Source organism: Cetorhinus maximus, chromosome 2, assembly GCF_964194155.1.
Source record: "Cetorhinus maximus chromosome 2, sCetMax3.hap1.1, whole genome shotgun sequence".
In the NCBI taxonomy this organism is placed as follows: Eukaryota; Metazoa; Chordata; class Chondrichthyes; order Lamniformes; family Cetorhinidae; genus Cetorhinus; species Cetorhinus maximus.
The window spans coordinates 212,529,480-212,550,331 of record NC_135880.1 but is presented as its reverse complement, the minus strand read 5'-3'; the positions used below and the strand labels follow the sequence as shown (position 1 = coordinate 212,550,331).

General features: G+C 38.7%; 1 protein-coding gene across 3 annotated transcripts in view; it reads left to right on the top strand.

The window, feature by feature from the left end:
- LOC144669712 (uncharacterized) overlaps positions 1-20,852 on the top strand; it is a 103,228-nt gene that overhangs the window by 61,441 nt on the left and 20,935 nt on the right. For all 3 annotated transcript variants that reach the window (XR_013573718.1, XM_078532185.1, XM_078532184.1), the window contains exons 21-28: positions 1,785-1,910; positions 3,495-3,596; positions 4,532-4,618; positions 5,109-5,176; positions 11,791-11,879; positions 13,028-13,065; positions 16,722-16,763; positions 19,731-19,774. Coding sequence is in view for 2 of the 3 variants with exons in the window: in XM_078532185.1 (XP_078388311.1) it covers positions 1,785-1,910; positions 3,495-3,596; positions 4,532-4,618; positions 5,109-5,176; positions 11,791-11,879; positions 13,028-13,065; positions 16,722-16,763; positions 19,731-19,774 (596 nt within the window). In the remaining variant the exon portion in view is untranslated. The remainder of the gene's footprint in view (positions 1-1,784; positions 1,911-3,494; positions 3,597-4,531; positions 4,619-5,108; positions 5,177-11,790; positions 11,880-13,027; positions 13,066-16,721; positions 16,764-19,730; positions 19,775-20,852) is intronic.

Sequence of the window (20,852 nt, the reverse complement as noted above, 5' to 3'; positions counted from 1 at the left end):
TGCTTCAGGTCATAGCTAACAAGAAGAGCTTGTATTTTCCTCGGTGCCAACAACACGTTCCAAGGCTTGCCTGAAGTTAAGAGCCCATTGATTTCAAAAGACCTGTCTGAAATGCCACTACTGTTACAGCATGACCCAGTAGGAATTAAATAATTTGGCAAGTGTCTGTAAAAAAAGTAAAGTATTTGTTATATAAGAAAGAAATTTTATTCACAGTTGAGTACTTTGCATAGGAAGTACTTCCAAAAGTTGACTTGTTTCTTCTCATTGAAAGTGCTCTCACTGCATGTAGAAGTGACTGATGGATCAGTTAACTTTAACTCTGTGAATCAAATTAAAAACAAAGCAGCAATAAAAGGTTTTGCACAGAAATTTTTATTCCATAAAATGTATACCAAGTCAAACCTGGAGATTTTAGAACAGGTGATCAAAAGCTTGACTGAAGAGGTAAATTTTAAGGAGCTTCTTAAATGTCAAAAAGTGGATGATTTCCTGTACAGGAGCCGAGACAGCTGAAGGCATGGTTGTCAGTACTGGGGAAAGTGGTAGGTGGGGCTCAGAGGCCAAGTTAGATAAGGCGAACAGAGAGTTGAGGAAGTTACAGATATAGGGAGGGGCAAGTTCATGAAGAGATTTAAATATGAGAATGAAAATTTTAAATTTGAGGCATTGGGAAACCAGAAGCTGATATATGTTAGGAGGATGGGATGATTGTTGATTAATAGTCAGAATCTGGAAGGTAACAAAGCTCTGAATTTAGTATAAGATGAGTAAACCAATGAAATTAAGAGCTCACAAGCACACAAAAGTGGAGGAGGCAACTGCGTGTCAATACAAAGTATGCAATAGAAAATAAAAATAGATCATCTACATATTCCTCTTGCATTTACATTTATGCATAGGTTACTCTGCCAATTGCATTGTTAGGGGAAGTAATCAGAGGGAATTGAATAGCGATCAAGATTCCATTGAGTCTGAAACCAATCGTAACATCCCTGCCATCACCCCTGACAACTTCTGGTTCTAATCTTGTATAATGATATTTTGAAACATTTGCAACAAAATATTATGGATAGAGATGAAATCCAGTTCAGATGGAGGCACAATGGGGGAGACAGTGGCATAGTGGGTAATGTCCAGACTAGTAATGCAGAGGTCCAGTCTAATGCTCTGGGGACATGGGTTCAAATCCCCAATGGTAGCTGATGGAATTTAAATTCACTTAATTAATTAAATCTGCAATTGAAAACTAGTCCCAGAAATGGGAACCATTGATTGTCATAAAAACCCATCTGGTTCACTAATATTAGGGAAAGAAATCTGCCATTCTTAGCTAGTTTGGCCTACATGTGACTTCAGACCCACAACTGTGGTTGACTTTCAACTGCCCTCTGACATGGCCTAGCAAACCACTCAGTTCAAGGGCAGTTAGGGATGGGCAACAAATGCTGATCTTGCCAGTGCCCACATCCCATGAAAGATAAAGAAAATAAAGTATTTAATTATTTGACAACTGGAATAACTGAGACTAAAATACTTGTGATTATACATAATATAAGGAAGTGTTGAAATATTTGACTCGTGATATTCTGAGTAAGCTGCTGAATACTGAATTGGCACATTTAAGCACAGATCGTGGGTATTTGCCATGCTGGTGAGTGACCCTTTGTGTGGGAAGTTCCTTATTCAAGAATTTATTGAATTTTTGGTGTATTTAAAGTTCACAATCATCTTGGTTGGTTTTAATTTTCTGTTCTGAATTATTGCACTATGTTTTAACCTAGGAGCTGTTGAAGTCCCTTCTTAAAGAGTGCTTGTGCCCCCCACGGCCCGATGCTGTCTGCCATTATCAGTTCTGTTATACCCACAGCAGCAAACGTGACATTTATAGATCCGATCCTGACTTTAAGGTAAGATTATTTTATTTATATGCAATTTGCACATGTATGCAATAAGCTTGCATCTGTTTGAACTGTCAAAAAGCTAAACAGTGCAATTAGAAATAAAAACAGAAAATGCTGGAAATCCACATCAGGTGTGGCAGCATTATGAAAAGAGGAACAGAGTTAACGTTTCGTCAGAATACAATTAGAAATTCTTATTCTGTAATCTGTGTTAAGTCTAGCATAATATTTTGATCTGTATAACAGTAGGGTGAAATATTGATGTTAGGTCTGTCATTAATGGTGGTTAGAACTTCAGATGAATTAGCATATTAAACAACATCGAGTTGTATTGGATTTTCTCTATTGTAGGATATTAATTTATAACATTGAAATAAATATTTAAGCATAAAGTCACCTTCCCCATTATTTTGTGAAAAAGAGCATTGCTAACAAGATACTTTGGACTAAAATATTAATTTAGATTGGTTAATGTTTTTGTAATTCTAATAAATTGAAGTTTTGGTATCTGAAAGCAAATGCTCACTACTGTTTTGAATTAAATCTTCAAGAGAATAGTTTTCAATTCCAGATGAGGTTTTGACACAGGTCCTTCATTCTTCATCTATGTGGAATGTGGATAGAGCAATGTCATTATGTATCATATGTTTCTTGATGTGAAGAAAATCCTGAACCAGCTTCAGAAACAGATCTGATAATCTTCAGTGTAAATCCAAGACCTTCATCTTTTCTCCATCTCATCCTGAAGTTTGAAACAGAATATAACATTTGGCCTGTCCTCTAGTACCCTGTTTTAATGACCATTCTTCACATGTGAGCAGCTCAGGCATAGATGGTATCACAGCTAAATACTAAACCCTCACCTGATATATGCATAAGCACACTTAACAGGACGGGTCACTGGAAATTGATCAGGTAAAAGCAACCATAATTTCTTCATACGTGGGACATTCAGGCTGCATCTTTGGTGCTTCCACCTGACTGAGCACACATCAGGTGGGTTTGGTTCATTGCCATACTGCATAATTTGTTCACTTTTTGGGGCCATTTGTAGTTTTTTGAGCTTATCAAGGTAAGGTGTGACAGTATCATGGAACGGAGCGATATTTTTCTACTTTGGGCATCCAGTGTTCCCGTCATATAGTATGAGACCAAATTAGATGTTAGTTAGAACCTCTACTATACCGTTTCAGCGATGAGCGTTAACTCGAATCTCTTCGTATCTCCTGTGTTTGTTTGAATTATCTATTTTCCACACCACCTCTCTATGTTTACAGATAACTCATGGTGGAACCACGAAGAGATGGGGTTTGAACAGCTGAACTTGTAGAACAAGTACTTTTATTGAACCAGCAATGTTATTTCTTGAAATGTCACCCAAATATAGTTTCTATAAATAATTTTATAACATTTTTAACTTGTATGCTCTTTGTTTCAACATTCCCTATCGCTGTTATGTTTGGATCAATTCTCTAATTAATAAATGGTCCAGTTTTGTATTCTGAATTATCTTTTTCATATTGTCAGATTAAGTTCAATTATTTTTCTATAGGTTGTAGAACTTAAAGATTCACCTTTCTGTATCTGCAGGGGTTTGTTCGAGTGCACTGCAGCTACAATTGCCGTATTGAGTACCATTTGTACTGCTGGAAACGCTGCAAAATTAAAGAGCTCCAAGATAAAGTAGAAAAAGTTTGTATTGCAATATTTCTTGTATTATTTTTCAAAGTATTTGGAAATAGTGTTCTGAAGAACTTAAGCTGCAACATATTGGCCCGGAATTTTCAGTTGGCATGCGGGGGTGGGCCCGACACGCCGGCACATAAAATGACGCACGATGACGTTTGGTGTGCGTCCCAACGTCATCTCGCTGCCTCGCGATGTTTCATTCGGCAGGCTGATGCCGATATTTGATAGGCCTGTAATGCCATTAGTAATGTCAAGTTTACACTGCCCGTCCAACCTTACCGTTGGCGGGCAGGCGAAAAGGCCAAGCGGCCTTTACGTTTTTTAGGAAACCTCATCCACGAGAGGGATGAGGTTTCCTAAAGGTTTTACGAATTCAATAAAAAGTTTTTCTGAAAAATAAAAACATGTTCCATGACACAGTCACATGAGGGGACATGTTTCATTAAATTTTTATTACATAAATTTTTTTCAAAAGCACTTCAATCTCCCTGAGGCAGCTCCGTGCCTCAGGGAGATTGAAGCGCTCTTATGCACGCATGCGCGAAAGCGAAAGAGCACTGGAACCGACTCTCCCTCCTCCCTCCTCCCTCCGCCTGCACAGGTAGCAGTGCTACTGCTGTCGTATTACGCTGGGCGGGCCTTAATTGGCCCACCCGCGTGGGAAAAACCCTGGCTATTATGTATTTCAAGCAGCTTGATTGGTTTTTTTTGATATTCAGTTAAACACAATAATGATTACAATGACCTCTGAGTATCTAACAGCACTCACCTGCCAATTTGTTTAATTAGATTTGTGATGGTATTAAGACTGACTATGCAGATTCCCTCAGCTTAATATATTAAAGACATTCTTACTTCCTGATATGATGTAATCATTGAATCAAATGCATGTTACACATTTTTCCATTTTTAAGATTTTTTTTTTAAAACTGTTATAGGAAATTTTGGGCTTAGACTGTCTTACCCCAGACTGTATTGGGTCCATCTGGAAAGTGGACATTTTTCAGGACTCGCGGCAAAAGACAGTAAGTTGTATTTAAATTTAATTGTCCATAGCTGTTGCAAGGTGCTATTTAACATTTGCATCAATGGAGCAGTTGTTACTTTGATAAATTAAGTATGTTTTGAATTTTTACAATAAAAATAAGAAACTTCCATCCAACCAGCTGAAAAGAACACTGGACGGGTAGATTCTATTGATCATTCTTCTGTACAGAACGTTTTAGTACATCCTTATGGTGGCTCATTCATTTGATTGTGATTCGCTCACTCTGTGATGGGTGGTGCAACACCTAATGAAAGTGTATTTTCTCTCTCTCTCTCTCTCTCTCTCTCAATTTTAACGAGCTGCTTGCAGCTCCCCAATGTCCAGCCTTTTGAATGGAAGTGGAAAATGTATCGTCTGTTGCATCTGCGATGGTGGCTGGATAAAAAATTTAGAAAGTCAACTTTGCAAGAAGAATAAACTAAGAGTAATTTGCATAGCTTCACATGTTCTTTTCACATCTGTTGCAGATTGAATGTTCAAAGTCAAAAGAAAATAAAGTTAGCCAAAATCCAGACACTAAGCCATCTGCTAGCAGGTAAGTTCAACCATTAACTGGTTTCAGTTTTACTTATTATCATTAGTTTTATGCATGAAAGTTCTCTGGACAGATGGAAGTATGAATGAAAGCAAAATAGTTGGCCTATCAAACATACTGCAGTGTTCAATCTACCATATTCATATCATCTGAAGAAAGTATTCCATAATTTCAGTCTGACCTGAAAAGGCAATTGAGCAAGGTTGCAGATTATGCATTCATGTAACTTCTCAATTATCTTCCCTTCAAAGAATACATTTTTCTTGACATAGTAGGAGATGAACTATGAAATTATTCCTTTCCTGTCATATTCTGTACAGAGAGAATTTCTGGCCCAAGCTCTAAATTGTATATTAAAATTGCTGCCCTGTGTTGCAGCATTCTGTTTCAAATTATGTTGAAAATTCCCCTATGTCAGACTCTGTCTATGGGAAAATTCATTACAAATGTGTAAGTAGTAGTGATCTGCCTAAGGGCAGGTCCTCTGCTCATCTCTCCATGTCTTGCGCTTTCCTCCTCTTTGCTCTTAGGAGCCTTCCATTTTCAATTTCAAGTTATCTAACATTATCATTCTTTTACTTCCTCTTGGTTTACATCCCCCTAATCTTCCTTCAGTCACCTCATTCGGATTCCCATACCTTAGAACATCACTAATCCGACCTTGTTGCCTTTTCTTGATAATATTCACAATCTTCCTCTTCTACCACCCTGAGAACTCCTTCATTGCCCTTGTTTTCCCTCCAGTTGGCCTGCTCCAGAACGACATTTCACAACTTTCTAGTCTAACCATAAGAAAAGAAGCACTAAATGAAGTACATAAAGGCGTCAGAGTAGGAGGTTAATTAGTGATAGTGAGATTTGCAGACAACCAGGCCTTAGTGGCTAGCACAGCAGAAGATCTACAGGTACTAATGGATAGAATGAATTAAGTGATGAAAGCTCACGGAATGAAAATTAATTTAAAAAGGATGAAAGTTATCAAGATTGGGAGGAATAGCAGAATAATGATCAACAGCTGGAACAGGTATCACAGTTTAAGTACTTGGGAACCATCTTGTCAGAAGATGGTTCCTGCCATAAGGAAATCAAAGATAGCATAAGAATGGCAAAGAATGCATTCTCCAAACATTAATAAATTGTTTAGCAGAGGAATGAGTAGAGATCTTAAGAAAAGAATTATCAAGACTGTGATTTGGAGTATATTGTTGTACTGGGCTGAAACATGAACATTGAGAAAACTGGGCGTCCAAAGATGAGAAACGTATCAGTGTTTAACTGGAATACTTGTTTTGATGGTAGATGGCACCGTGATCAGGTTATTGTTTAATGTCTGATAAAGATAGGTGCTCAAACAATGGCTGTTTAATAGGATGGCGACAGTTAATGTAAATGGTTAAGGTATTGGGTGAGCAACCAGAGTTTGAGAGTTCAAATCATACCAATACAAATTAGGAGCTTGAGTTCAATTATTCCAGTAATTTGTGGGCTGGCACCAGAAAATGCTGTTTTTTTAAAAAGCCTAATTGATTCACTAGTGTTTTCAGGGAAGCAAGCCTGCTATTTCTATCCTGTCTGGCCTATATGTCACTCCAACCCAACACTATGTGGTTGACTCTCAATTCCCTCAAAGCAACTAGGGACAAACAGCTACTGCCTTGCCTGTGTCACCTATATTTTAAGAATGAAAAAATGCAGATTGAGGCTCTGTCTGCTTAAAGTGAGATAGCATTACGTCAGTCAGGAACCATGCTGCTATATGTAAGATCGTACAAGGGTAATGTGGGACCTTTGAAAAGAAATGGGGTTAACATTGCAAATGGAACTAAGGACACGGCAGACTTGTCAAAAAAAAATTACAAAAGCAAATTACAGTGGCGGCTGGAAATCTGAATTAAAAACTGAAAATGCTTTAAATACCTAATTGGTCAGGCAGTAACTGAAGGGAGAGGTGGAGATGAAGTTTCAAATTGATCTTTTTGTCAGAACAATTGAATAATTACTTTGTGTCAGCCTTCACAGGAGAGGAAGAGGATAGTATAGCTGACATTCCAGGGAAACAAATAATGAACCAAGGGTTTTGGAACTCACTGAAGTTAGCAGATGCAAGAAAATAGTATTAGAGAAAAGTAATGGCTCTAGACTAACAAGTCCCCAGGATTTGATGGTCCCCACCCTAAGATTTTAAAGGAAGAAGGTGAAGAGATATTGCAAATGTTTTTTTTTAGCTTTCTTGATTCAGGAATTCATTTAGATTTGAAAAATTGCAAATATATTCCCATTATTTAAGAAAGGTGAGCGAGAGACCAGGAAATTGTTAGTCTAACGCCTGTTGTGGGGAAGTTTTGAAACGTTTAATGAAGGGCAGAGTAACTAAGCACTTAGAGAAATTTGAACTAATTAAATATAAATAACATGGATTTTTAAAGAAAGGGGCAGGTTAGCTCAGTTGAGTAGCCAGCTAGCATGTGGATCAAATTAACACCAACAGCACGGGATTCGATCCCTGTTCTGGCTGAGGTGTTCTTGCCTTACCTGTAGTCAAAAAAAAAAATCACAGCACATAGCTGTTGTTCGGTAAGTAATCACCAAGGACCTGCCTTTGGCAAAAAATTCAAGAATAAGTTCATGTATAATAAAACTAATTACATTTTTTGAATTAATTGAAGTCATAGACAGGAGAATATCTATGGATGTCATTTATATGGATTTCCAGAAGACCTTCAATAAGGTTCCACATAAGAGACTTTGCTAAAGTTAAAGCTCATGAAATTGAAGGCAAACTATTGACCTGGTTAGGTGACAGAGACGGAACAGAGATACAGATATGTACATGGGTTTAGAAGGAAGTGACTAGTGATCTCTTGTAAGGATTTGTGCTGGGGCCTTACCTATTTACTACATTTATTAATGCCTTAGAAAACACAATCGAGAATCATACATCGAGTTTTCTGATTACACCAAGATTGGTGTTACAGTAAGCAACGGAGACAGGAGCATAAATGACAAAACGGCATTGATAGATTAAGTGAATGTACCAAACTGTGGCAGATGGATTTCAGCACAGGCAAGTGTGAAATGATGCATTTTGCACCAATAAAGGAAAGATCCGAGCACAATTTTTAAATGGTGAAAAGCTAGGACCAGTGGCGCTCCAAAGAGACTTAGGGGTCCATGTGCACAGATCACTAAACTGTAACAGGTACAAAAAATAGTCTAAAAGGATAATGAAGTGTTAATATTTATAACTAGAAAATTGGAATGTAAATGGGAAGAAGTTTTGCTACAGCTATACAAAGTCTTGTTTAGGTCACATCTGGAGTGTTGTGCACAGTTCTTGGCACTGTATCTTAGGGTGTATTCGTCTTGGAAGGAGTGCAGCATAGATTCACCAGAAGGTTCCCAGGGCTCCAGAGGTTAGATTATGAGGAGAGGTTACGTAAACTAGATTGAGGGGTTGTTGAGGATTTTAGAATATTGAAATAAATTGATAGGGTAGATTGATAATTCAACTGATAGGGTCTAAGGCAAGGAGACATAACCTTAAAATCAGCGCATGCTCATTCAGAAGTTAGGATGCATTTCTCACAACGGATGATTGAAGTGTGGAACACTGCCACAAAAAGCAGGTATGTACTACCTCAGTTCATAATTTTAAATCAGAGAGCAATAGGTTTTTTGCTCGAAAGGTATAAAAGGAAATGGAACCAAGGTAGCTGAATGGAGTTAAGGTAAAGATCAGCTATGATCTCAATGAATGGCAGAACAGGCTTGAGGTGCTGAGTAGTCTAGTGCTGTTCCTATGTTCCTAAAGGTGGTCATTAATGAGATTTGAAAATAAATGTAAGTTTTTGTGGATCCTTGCAGTTGTTCTAGCCATACTTTCATCCCACACCTTTACTTGATTTCTTGTATGTACCAACAACCGGGGGGGAAGATGCAGTTTATGCTTACACGCTAGGAGCGTTGTCTCCATGGATTCCCTCAATTCGTAAACCTGACTGCACTCTCAATCCTGACCTGACCCTTCCAACTAATCACAGACTGTGTATATCATGGAATGCTTGGTGTTCCAGATAATTTGAGTGCTGTGAGGCCTTAATTTGGGCCATTTTCCTATTGCCTGGGGATGGTGCACAGCTGCACTGTTCTGTAGTGCTGCTGGAATAATTGTTCGTACCCCCCTCTCTTCCACCAGCGTTGTGCGTGATCTGTTTCCTCTCTACTCCAAAACTGAGCGCTATCTCACTTGAAAATTGATCCATCCCAATCTCTGAACAACGCCCTGGTTCTCTACTTTTTCCCTCAGCGCTAGCTATTTCTATCAACTTTGTACCCTCAACTCTTTCATATTCTCCCCCCACCCCTGACCACAACAAACAAGCTACAATCCCCAATTCAGCCCTCCTGACTTCTATTGTGTAGTGTCCTCTTCCTCTCCTTTCATACTCCTCTTTCCCATCCTCCACCTTCCCTCCCTCTCTACATTTGGATTCAGCATATCCACTGCCATGTGGAGCTCCATGGGAGATTGTGATTAAACAAATCCAGCTCAATTAAAGGTTAACTAAAAAAATTCATGATTTAAAAGATACGATGGAAAGAAATGGTGTATTGGAATTAATTGGATCATGAATGGTTTTAAGATGTAGGAACTGTGCTGGTGTAGAGTTACTAATATAATTAGATGAATGTCCATATTGGATTTGAGGAAATATAACATTGATTTAGGAAGGCAGAAGATTTTGTAACTTAAAATGTAATCATTTTCTGAACAGTTTTATCATGACTGTGAAGGTGATACTTAAATGCTGCTTGTAATTGTCTTGTATTTTATCCAGACATTAGAGTCCTAATGTGGGAAAAAATTAGGATGCAGTAGTGATTATTGATTAAAAGCAAAATACTACAGATGCTGGAAATCTGAAACAAAAACAGAAAATGCTGGAAAATCTCAGCAGATCTAACAACATCTGTGGAGAGAAAGACAAGAGTTAACTTTTCGAGTCTATATGACTCTGCTTCAGAGCTAAAGGGAAGTAGAAATGTGGTGAAATATATACTGTTTAAAGGTAGGTGGAACAGGTGGATAGAAGGCCAGCGATAGGTGGAGGCAACATCAACATCCTGGGGGGCGGTTTACCATTGACTAGAAACTGAACTGAACCGTATAAATTCTGCGGCTAGAAGAGCAGATCAGGGGTTAGGAATCCTCTGACGAATGGTTCACCTCCTGACTCCCTAAAGCCTGTCCATCTACAAGGCAGAAGTCAGAAGTGTGATGAAATACTTTTCACTTGTCTGGATGAGTGCAGCTCTAACAACACTCAAGAAGCTCAACACCATCCAGAAGTAAACAGTTCGCTTAATTGACACCCTACCACAGGCGCACAGTGGCAGCAGTGTGTACAATCTACAAGGTGCACTGCAGGAACTCACCAACGCTACTTAGAAAGCACCTTCCAAACCTACAACTAGAAGGACAAGGGCAGTTGATACATGGGAACACCACCATCTAGAAGTTCCCTTCCAAGCCACACACCATCCCGACTTGGAAATATATCGCCGTACCTTCATTGTCAATGGGTCAAAATTCCGGGACTCCCTTCCTAACAGAACTGTGGGTGTACCTACACCACATGGACAGCAGTGGTTCTAGAAGGCAGCTCACCACCACCTTTTCAAGGGTAATTAGGGTTGGGCCATAAATGCTGGCTTAGCCAGCCATGCCCACATGCCATGAATGAATTTTTAAAAAAAAGTTGGGCCTATGCCCACTGGAGTTCAGAAGAGTGAAAAGCAGTCTTACTGAAACATATAAAACCCTGAGGTGACTTGATAGGGTGGATAACGGGAGGATGGCCCCATCTCTTGTGGAGACTAGAACTAGGGGGACACAATTTAAGAATAAGTGTTCTCCCTTTTAAGATGGAAATGAGATTTTTTTTTCTCAGAGGGCTTTAGTCTATGGAATTCTCTTCCCCAGGAAGCAGTGGAGCCAGAGTTACTGAATTTATTCAAAGCTAAGTTAGTTAGATTTTTGATAGACAAAGGAGTCGAAGGTTATAGGGGACAGACAGGAATGCAAAGCTGAGACCACAATCAGGTCAGCCGTGATCTTATCGAATGACGGAGCAGGCTCAAGGGGCTGAATGGCTTATTCCTGCTCCTAAGTCCTATTTCTGATTTAATTCCTTAGATCTTTTTGTGTAAAAAATATGGCTATTCAAACACTAGATTATATTTCCATTGCAAATGCCAACAGTTGAACTTCATTGCTGATGACTGATAAATTTCATGGGTTTGTCTTTTGTAGAGTCGATGGGTAAAGGTTTTTTATACTTGTTTTTGTAATATATAAGCTTTTTAAGAGATTTAATCTGCTGTTTTGCTTTTAAACAACGCAACACTGAAGAAGAGTTACACGGACTTGAAACGTTAACTCTGTTTCTCTCTCCACATTCGCTGTCAGACCTATTGAGTTTTCCCAGCATTTTCTGTTTTTACTTCTCAACATTTGCTTTTCGCACTATTCTGGAACCCAGTCAGTATGTGCATAGTTAAGGAATTCTAAGAATTTACAAGATAACTTTTATAAATTGTATTTCTTTCATTAGTTTTAACTTGAAGAAAATTGCCAGAAAAAAAGAAAGGAAGCATCAAAATCTAGGAAAACTACTGTCTAATATCCACCAGGAACAAACTGGTGAGTAGCTTAACAGTAGTTACACAGATGTCATAAACAACCCTTTTACAACATTGACAGTTGTTACCCTGTATTAACTTGTTTCTGTTTTTTTAATTAAAGCATTATTTTTGTTGATTAGAATATTGCATTTGTAGAAAAGTCTCCTTAATGGAAAGACCTCAGTTGCAACTGAAACAATGAGAACCAGTTTTGTTGTCTGAGGCTTTAGTGTGCAGTTGATATGTCTGTATGTTTGGAAAAGATGCAGGCTAGGCTCACTTGGATGGTGTCACAGGTAATTAGCATTTAAGAAGTTGGTCCTTTTTTCACAGAGCTGAGAAAGTTGTGTTAGCCTGGTGTCCGGTATGAAGTGTATGATGAGATGAGCAGTAGATTGTTTATACTGATCTTCAAAATGGTAGCACAAGGCCCAAATTTAAGGTGATCAAAAAAGGGAAGATTAGAAACAATGGGGCTGTTCTTTGACTTTTCCCACTGCTGGCATTGGGAGGCCTGAATCACTTTTGCGCCAAGCATGATTTGACTACCACCAGTGAGCTGAGAGTGTCAAATGGGTGGCACCACTGCAGCTTGCCAATTATGGGAGGACAAGATGGGATCAGCTTGCTCCCATGTTGAGTCAGTAAGTAGATCAGGCCAAGAAGAATGTTTGGGATGTGGGGCTTGAAAGGGCCATCAGCAGGGCCAGAGATTTTTTTGTGCGCCCAAGTGAAGCACTGCTCTTTCTCCTGGCTTCAAGATTAAAATGTAAACATTTCCTGAGTTGCTTTTTGAATGGCCTCCAGCAATCCCATTAAACCACTCAGCACCTGGTACAAATTGGCAGACTTGTATTGAACTTATATTCTATATCCATTTTCTATGATTATCAACTTGAGATCCTGGAAAAATGGAGCTTTTCAGGTGCCTCAACTCATATTTCTCAGTGCCTTATATTTTAATATTCATCATAAGAATTATATGGCATCCTTTTAAAAACTGACTTTGTGTGACAAAAATGTTAAATTGGTAAATGGTAAATGTAAAATAACTTTGAAAACTATACGGAAAGTGTTGTAGAATTGATATTTAACAGCTCAGCTGTACCTACAAGCAAGGGCAATGTTATCATGACAAACTTATGAAATCTTTTCTTTCTAAAACAGATATTTCAAACAAAAAACCTGACCAGAATGATGTGAAGGTATAGTGAATATATTGTCATATTTTTATCGCAAGAGAGCATAAAGCTTCTTTCTCTTTCCTCTTTTTTACCTCAAGTGAGAAAGTTTAAACAGCCGGGGAAATGTTACGAATAATGCTTCGACAGTGTGTGGCCTATTGATCAGGCTCACTGCATGAAATTTCTTTGCAAGCAAGCAACTTAAGTCCACTCAGTTGCCACGCATATTCTCTCCATACAGTCAGCTTAGTTTTTTTGATAGCACTTTTGCTTCACAGTCAGACAGTTGAGCTCATGCCCCACTTAAGTGAGTGCACTATTCAGTTGACATGTCATTATATTGTATCATGTATGTCAGTGCACTCTTGGCTGGCGTGAATTTGAGGTCATCCAAAATTCTGTTGCCCGTGTCCAAACTCACATCAAGTCCTGTTCACCTATCAGCCCCTGTTCTCACTGACCTACACTGGCTGCTGATTTAAAATTCTCATCCTTGTCTTCAAATTCCTCCATGATCCCTCCTTATCTCTGTAATCCCTTTCAGCCCCACAATCTTCTGAGTTATTCTGATCTCTTGAGTACCCTCATTTTAATCTCTCTGCCATAGGTGGCTATGACTTCAGCTGTTAAGATTGTAAGCTCGAGAATTCATTCCCTAAATGTCTCCACCTTTCTACCTCTCTTTCCCCCTTTAAGATGCTCCCTCATGCCTACCTCTTGGTCCAAGCTTTTGGTCATTTTCCCTAATATCTCTTCATGTGGTTCAGTGTCAGATTTTATTTTGTGATGTTTTTGTGAGTCGCCTTGGACTGTTTTATTATATTAATGGTGCTGTGCAAATACAAGTTGTTGAGAGTGTGTTCATTGATGTTAGATGATATGTTAAATTGAGGCCAATATACTTGTTCAGGTGAGTGTAAAAACTCCTTTAACACTAATCACAGAAGAGCAGCAATTCTTCCGTGAACATCATTCATTCCTCCACTTACATCACCGAAAACAGGCTGCCTGGTCATTCATTCATTTGCTGTTTGTCTGAAAATATGAATCCTTTTGGACACTAGAGGGCCCTTTGCAGTGTACTTCGCAAGGTGGCAGGGAAAAGAGAGCCCTTAACGTTAGCAGCCTGCTCAGCCACAGTGTCCCCAAGTCATTGTCTTTCTCGTGGCTGGAGAACACTCCAGTGCAAATGCATCTAGGGACATTACAAAGATTAGCATATAATTCTGTTGGATAGTTAGATAAAGATGGATAAGGTAATTTCTTTCAGAACATACAGTGGCTGCCTACAAAAGGGAATCCTCCATTGTTAGCTGATCTTTCTACTTTAGAGTATATGAGTATATTTATACTTTTATAATAAGACCAAAACCATAAGACATAGGACCGGAAGAGACCATTCGGCCCTTCGAGTCCCCTCTGCCATTCATTGAGATCATGGCTGATCTGATAATCTTCAACTCCGTTTTCCTGCCTTTTCCCCATAACCCTTGATTCCCTTACTGATTAAATGTCTGTCTATCTCAGCCTTGAACTATCATTTATAATGAGGGGACTACTGAAATTCATTTGAGGCTTCAGGAAAATGGAGTAGTGCTCCCAACAGGCTGATTGATCTCTTAGCAAATAAGATTCCTCTGTACTTGTCTTTGTAGTTCTCATACATAGCACAGGTCATTCACAAGATTTCAGTAGAGAATTGCAGCTATCTTGTAAATTCCTGGCTGACAAAGATATGATTTGTATTTATTTTAGCTTTCAATGTTATCCATTCAATATTCCTTGCCAATGGATTCTGACTCTGATGGTTGACTGATCAAAGGTTCCATTTGACAGGGTCACCCTTGAGAGAGCCAGGTTAAAATTGCAGGGTTTCCAGCAGCTGCTGTGCCTACCCAGCAACAATCCAGCAAAGTATCCTTCAAACCCAAAGAACTTCATTTATTGATGAATTATGCAAATTGGGGATGTAACGAGCCAACAATTTTATCTTGCTTTTAAATGTTGCTGAATCGGGATTACTTTTCAAACTGCTATTTTATAGCAGTTGGAAGACACTCAGTGATTTTTCACTTCATGAAATACATGTAGACAATACAATCATTTGGCTTGCAGCCACTTGAGATTTGAATTTGGTTCCAGGTAAATTGGTATCATTGCTTTTTGAGCTGGTCACTTCATATGAACTTCAGCTTCGTGCTCAAAACAGTGGCTGTTTTAACCCTCATGTTATCAAATAAGGTAGTGAATTTCCTGCTCTGCTAATGAACTCTCAAAACCTTGTTTTATATGTGAAGGTTGTTATCTCATTCCATTTTTTAAAATTGAGATTTGTGTCTAAGTTTCATTTTACCTGTTACAATGTACTTCTCCCAGTGGAAAAATACATCAATCAACAGCCACTGAGCACTAGATTTTTTTAATTCAGTGCATTTCTTTGCACTTGTTCCTTTCATGGCAGAGCACATCAGAGAAAACGAGTGCTCATTTTATTCATGTGATGACTACCTTGTGATTAAATGTAAATTATTCCTCAAAGTTGTCATCTAGAATAGTCTACGCACTTGTTTCAAGCAATTCTTGACAATGCAGTATGATAAAGCATTACAACAGGAAATTGTCCAAGTTAACCTAGAAGTGTAAACTAAGAGCTTCCACTATCAATTCTTGCATGTTCTTGGCACATTCCTGTTTGTAAACTATTAGATTGCATACATTTATTATCTTCCTCGTTCTTTGAAAAGTTCAACAATCAACAACCACTTGCCTTTTATATAGTGCCCTTAATGTGCCCAAGGAGCTTCACAAGAGCACAGTCAAACCAGAATTGACTTTGAATCATAGAAAGAAACATTAGGATCATGTGATACTTGGTTGAATATATCACTGGATATGAGGAGTGATTATATAAGTTGGACATGTTCTCACTAGGAAAGATTTTAGGAGTGGTAAAATTATTGCTGTTCTTAGGATTCTAAAATGACTAGATAGTGTAGACCATGGTCTACTTTTTCACCTTGTCCATAGCTGTTGAACCTGAGGACATGACCTTGAAGCCAGGGTAAATTAAAAACATATCTGTGGAAATATTTCCATGAATAAGTGGTCAATCTGTGGAACAGGTTCCCTATGGAGACTCTGGAAGCAGATTATATTGATTCATTCAAGTGCAAATTATAGGCCATGTTCAGGGAATGGTGCAATCAGATTTTTTTTCTTCCCTGTGGCATGTCAGATGATCCGATTTGTGTGTCAGAGGCAAAATGTTTCATAGAGGTTGAGGGAAACACTTGTATTGGATACTCTAGTATTTTCTAATGTTATTGTTCACTTAAAGCACAATGTAAATCTGCCTGTTAACTGTTCATCAATCCCTGCTGCTATTAGCCCAATCCCATGAATTATAAAATGTACTTAAATTATAATAAGTATTAACCTTGGAGAAATAAGAAGAGCCTCAGTGCTAGTTCTGCACTTTACGCACACATTTTTTTCTCCCTACAACTGTTCACGCTCTTTTGGTATACAGCTTCAGCACACTTGCTGATGCAGTGTCAGTTGACTGTGCACTTGGACTCCGATATGTTTCAAATGTCCTTTATGAGAACATTAAGCTTTTTTATTTGATTTTTTTTTTCTTTTGAGTTTACTAAATTATATTTTTAAATCTCTAACAGGATGAAACAGTTGGAGCCAGAAAGAAGGAAGGGAAAACTAAGGTATTTAAAATATTTCCTTGCAAGTTAGACTAAACAGAACTTAGATACATTTAATGTGAAAGTCATTTCAATTTTTTCCTCATAGTCCATTTTGGCAAGGATTATACTAACAGGGAACCAGCCAAGCATTCTGTGCACTGTTAGTAACATCTGCAGTCAACAGCAAATGTTCATGTCAGAACTCTACAAGTTTAATACTTAAGGTATTGATTTTTCCTGATTTGAATGCCTCCTGTTTGATATCCAGGAGGTGACACTGATGCTACGGCAATGGATAGCTGAGCAGCTCCCTTCAGAGAGGAAAGACCTCATGAGGTGGAGCAGGGCGGGTAATGCTGGAGACATTGTAGCTAGGCATTGAATGAGACACTATGGGAAACCTTTTGCTAAGTCATTATTTGGCTTACTTGAAATTTGTTGGATAAGTTGTATGTTAAAATGCTGTCCATAAATAAAACTAGCATCCTCACAAAACAAGGTGGTATTGTCTTTAATGTTTTTTAAGCATATAGATAGCATTCTTTTATAAGCATATAGCATTCTTTAAATGTTTCATATTTTGTTTTAAATTAAACATATTTTCTCCTTATAACACAATGGAAAAATGCTTTTTGTAAAAATGGTCAACCTGTTATTTTCTATACTGATGTTTTTTCTGCCGCACTGATATAAATGGTGTTATAAAAAGTTACTCTTCAGTTTTTGCCTTTCGTGCAGGTGTATTGTTTTGTGCTCACCATTTTTCAAATTTCAGTGACTTGCTGCAACAAATTTTGAAAAATAGCCATCACTTACAATCTGATGTTTAAAACATGCCTTGACATTGTTAATCAGAAAATGCATGTGTGTATACCCTAATCTGTCATTCTATATCTTTCAGCCTCTCTTTATCTTCCACACCATCTTTCTCATTTCCACTCGTTTTCATTCTCTGCCTCTCTCATTCCTCCACCAACCCTTTTCTATCTTATAATGCTGCTGATCCTTTGTATCGAATTTTCTCTTACTTACTGATGACAGCTGTTCCATAGACCCCAGGTATCTCCATTCTAGCTAAAGGTGCTGGCACTTTCCGCTGGCAGTGCAATGCAGTTTAGTGCACAGCGTAACAGTAATTCTGTTCTACGTATCCTTGCCACTGAATTGCTTAACAGTGAATTAAGTTTGTAAATGGTGGTGTATTTTGGTGAAATTAATATGTTTCTGTTACATGCATCAAGTTGACTATCCTTGTTGCAGCTGTGATGAAACCTAAACTGGTTGAAGGTCAGGAACTCTGGTTTCTGATGAACCTTGAGCCTCCTGTACGTGTGCCAGCAGGGAAATGGCAGCACAAATGCAGTTCGAGTTTTTTCTGCTTTTCGGGCTGGGGATTGGCCCTGCATGCCTGCGCAGAAGTGAAAAAAGAAAACAGTGCAAAGAGGCAGATCAGATGACATGATACGGAGTGCCATTACCTTGTAGGTGTCCCAGGGAGCAGGATACGGGAGGGGGATAGGGAGAAAGTCCCAAAAGGTAGTCCCAGGCAAAGGATGAAGATAGGGGACAAGAATAGATCCCTTGAAGTGAAGTTAAAGAAAGGAGCAGAAAAATAGGCCCCGAGTTAAAGAAAGAGCTGCAATGAGCAGACTTGAAATGAAATGGGCTCACGAGAAGCCTGAAAATCTGAGAAGGCAACTGAAGGTTGGTGACTCTGTGCTGCAGGCCACTGGGACAAAGGCACTCCTTTGAAGCAATGGTGTTCTGCTTAGCATGGCGCAAGTCTGAAAATGTGCTTGAAAGGTGACGCTTGAGTGTACTCAAAAATCTAGGGGAAAGGAATCTTGGTAGATGAGGTTGAAACCCTTTAAGTTGGGCCATTGTTGAAACTGCCTGAGTGGGAGCAACCTTTGGAAAGAATTCCAGGGCAAGATCTCCAAATGTGGAAATTAGAAACCCTTGTGAGAAAGGCAAAGTTGCAGTGAGAGTGGTTGGCTCACAACGTGACAATGTGTCTTGGTGAGTTGTTGAGAAATCCATGGAATCTGCTTTGGTTGCATCTGTCATTTAATGTTCAATGTGTGTCAGAGAGAGAAGAAAGGGATTTAAGCTCTCTGAAAAGAAAACTATAAGGCTATTGGGGACAGGAGTTAACTGAATAATCAGCTATAGAACTCAGCAAAGTGATAAGTTTAGCAGAGGTGTTACTGGAAGACTGAGTTTAGGGAACTCATTTGTTCACTCTGCAGTTGAAGAAACAGTGAGTTTAGAGTGCAATTTTTGGGTGTCTCTGGGAGAGATATGAGCTGGGTAAAAAGCATCCAGTGAATGCTCAGGAATTCACTGGAAGAAAACCATTTGCAACTGTGCCAGTTCCAAATGAGAAGCCTTTGTGTCAAACTAGTGATATCTCTTCACTGGTTTATGTACCTTGCTGGGGTAAAGGGATAGTGGAATTTGATTCGTCGTCTTGTGTTTCTACGGAGATCTTTCCAACCTTTTTGTCTGGTGTAATATAATTCATTTTCTTGTTTAATAAACGTTTTAGTCTTTGTGTTAAAAGTTCATCAGCAGACTCCTGTGAATTTGTTCAGTAATTTACCTTCACAGTTTCAGAACAAAAACTTAGGATCTATCAAGCCAGGTTTCATTCTGGGATCTGATTTGCCCAGTATTAACATCAGCTGGGATCGTAGCACGGCTTACAAGAAGAAAAAAAAATTGAGGTGCAGGATGATAATTTCTAAAGTAGCACAATATGCCTAGTGAAGATTTGACTAAGAATAGAAAGATATAAACTAAAAGCCAGAGATTTTTAAAGAATTTTCATGTGAACCTATACAGGATTCTCAGAGGTTGACAGGTGCATGTAGCTGCCTTTCTTTTAAAGAAAAGCTAAGTATTTTAATGGAGGTGCTTGATTTAACTTATCGACCAAAAGTATATTCTAATTTTTCTTCATCCCTGTTCTTCCCCACTTCCATTCAGAATATAGAACTTTCAAATGAGTGGATGAAGAATGATAAAAGCAGGTAAGAATATTAATTGTGTTAAAGGCATAATAGTCATTGATTAGCAATGAACTTTAAAAAAAAAATCCAGTGAGCTAGGCTCTTTTTAGGTGGATAGTGACAATTTAAGAGGGCAGTATAATGGTGGCATGTTGTCCTGGCCTCTTCAAAACTAATGCATTTATTACATGGATCAAGAAGCCTGAAATGACATGCATTTATGTAGTCCCTTTAATGTAGGCGGAAGTCCCACAATATTTAATAACATTTAAATCAAAGCAGAATGGATGGCACATCAAAGAAGGGGAAGTTAGAAGGGGTGACCAAAGTTTAGTTGAAGTGATGAGTTTTAAAGGAGGAGATGGGGAGAGGTTTAGGGAAGGCACCAAGCAATTTCAACAGCTGAAGGCAAGGCTGTTAGCAGCAAAGAGAAAGGGAAGGGGTTGCATAAGAGACCAGAATTAGAAGAACGGCAAATTTGGGGGCCGAGATCGTGGTGGGTGCGGGGGAGGATGGTTGTAGGGCTAGGGAAGTTAAGTATAGGGAGGGATGGGGCCACAATGTGATTTAATCCTTAAAGTAAGAATTTTAAATTAGTGGTGCTGAAGTCCAGGAACAATATTGAGGGTCGGAAAGAGGATGGGTGAGTGGGATTTTGGATGAGATGGCGTTCATGGAGGCTGGGAGGCTGACCAGGAAAACATTACAGTAGTCAAGACATGAGGAATTTGCTTTATATGGGTATGGCAGAGACTTGACTAGTACCAAACAAAATGCTGCAGATGGTGGAAATCTGAAATAAAAACAAAAAATTGCTGGAACTACTCGTCAAGTATGCTGCCTGACCTGCTGAGTACAGTTCATCCAAGCTTATTTTAAAAATGCTATGGTGAACATTATAGTCGCCTATTTGGAAGAACCGTATTGTCCTGCTCAATTTACTGTGGTCGGGTAGCTAGTCTGTTATTTCCAGTTGACCTGAGGCATGTATTCACAAGATATATCGCTGAAAATTTGATCTGCAATTAATTTCTTGTCATTAAGGTTGTCAGATTGTATGGAAAAATGTTGAACTAATGAATTCTTGTCAACATTTTGT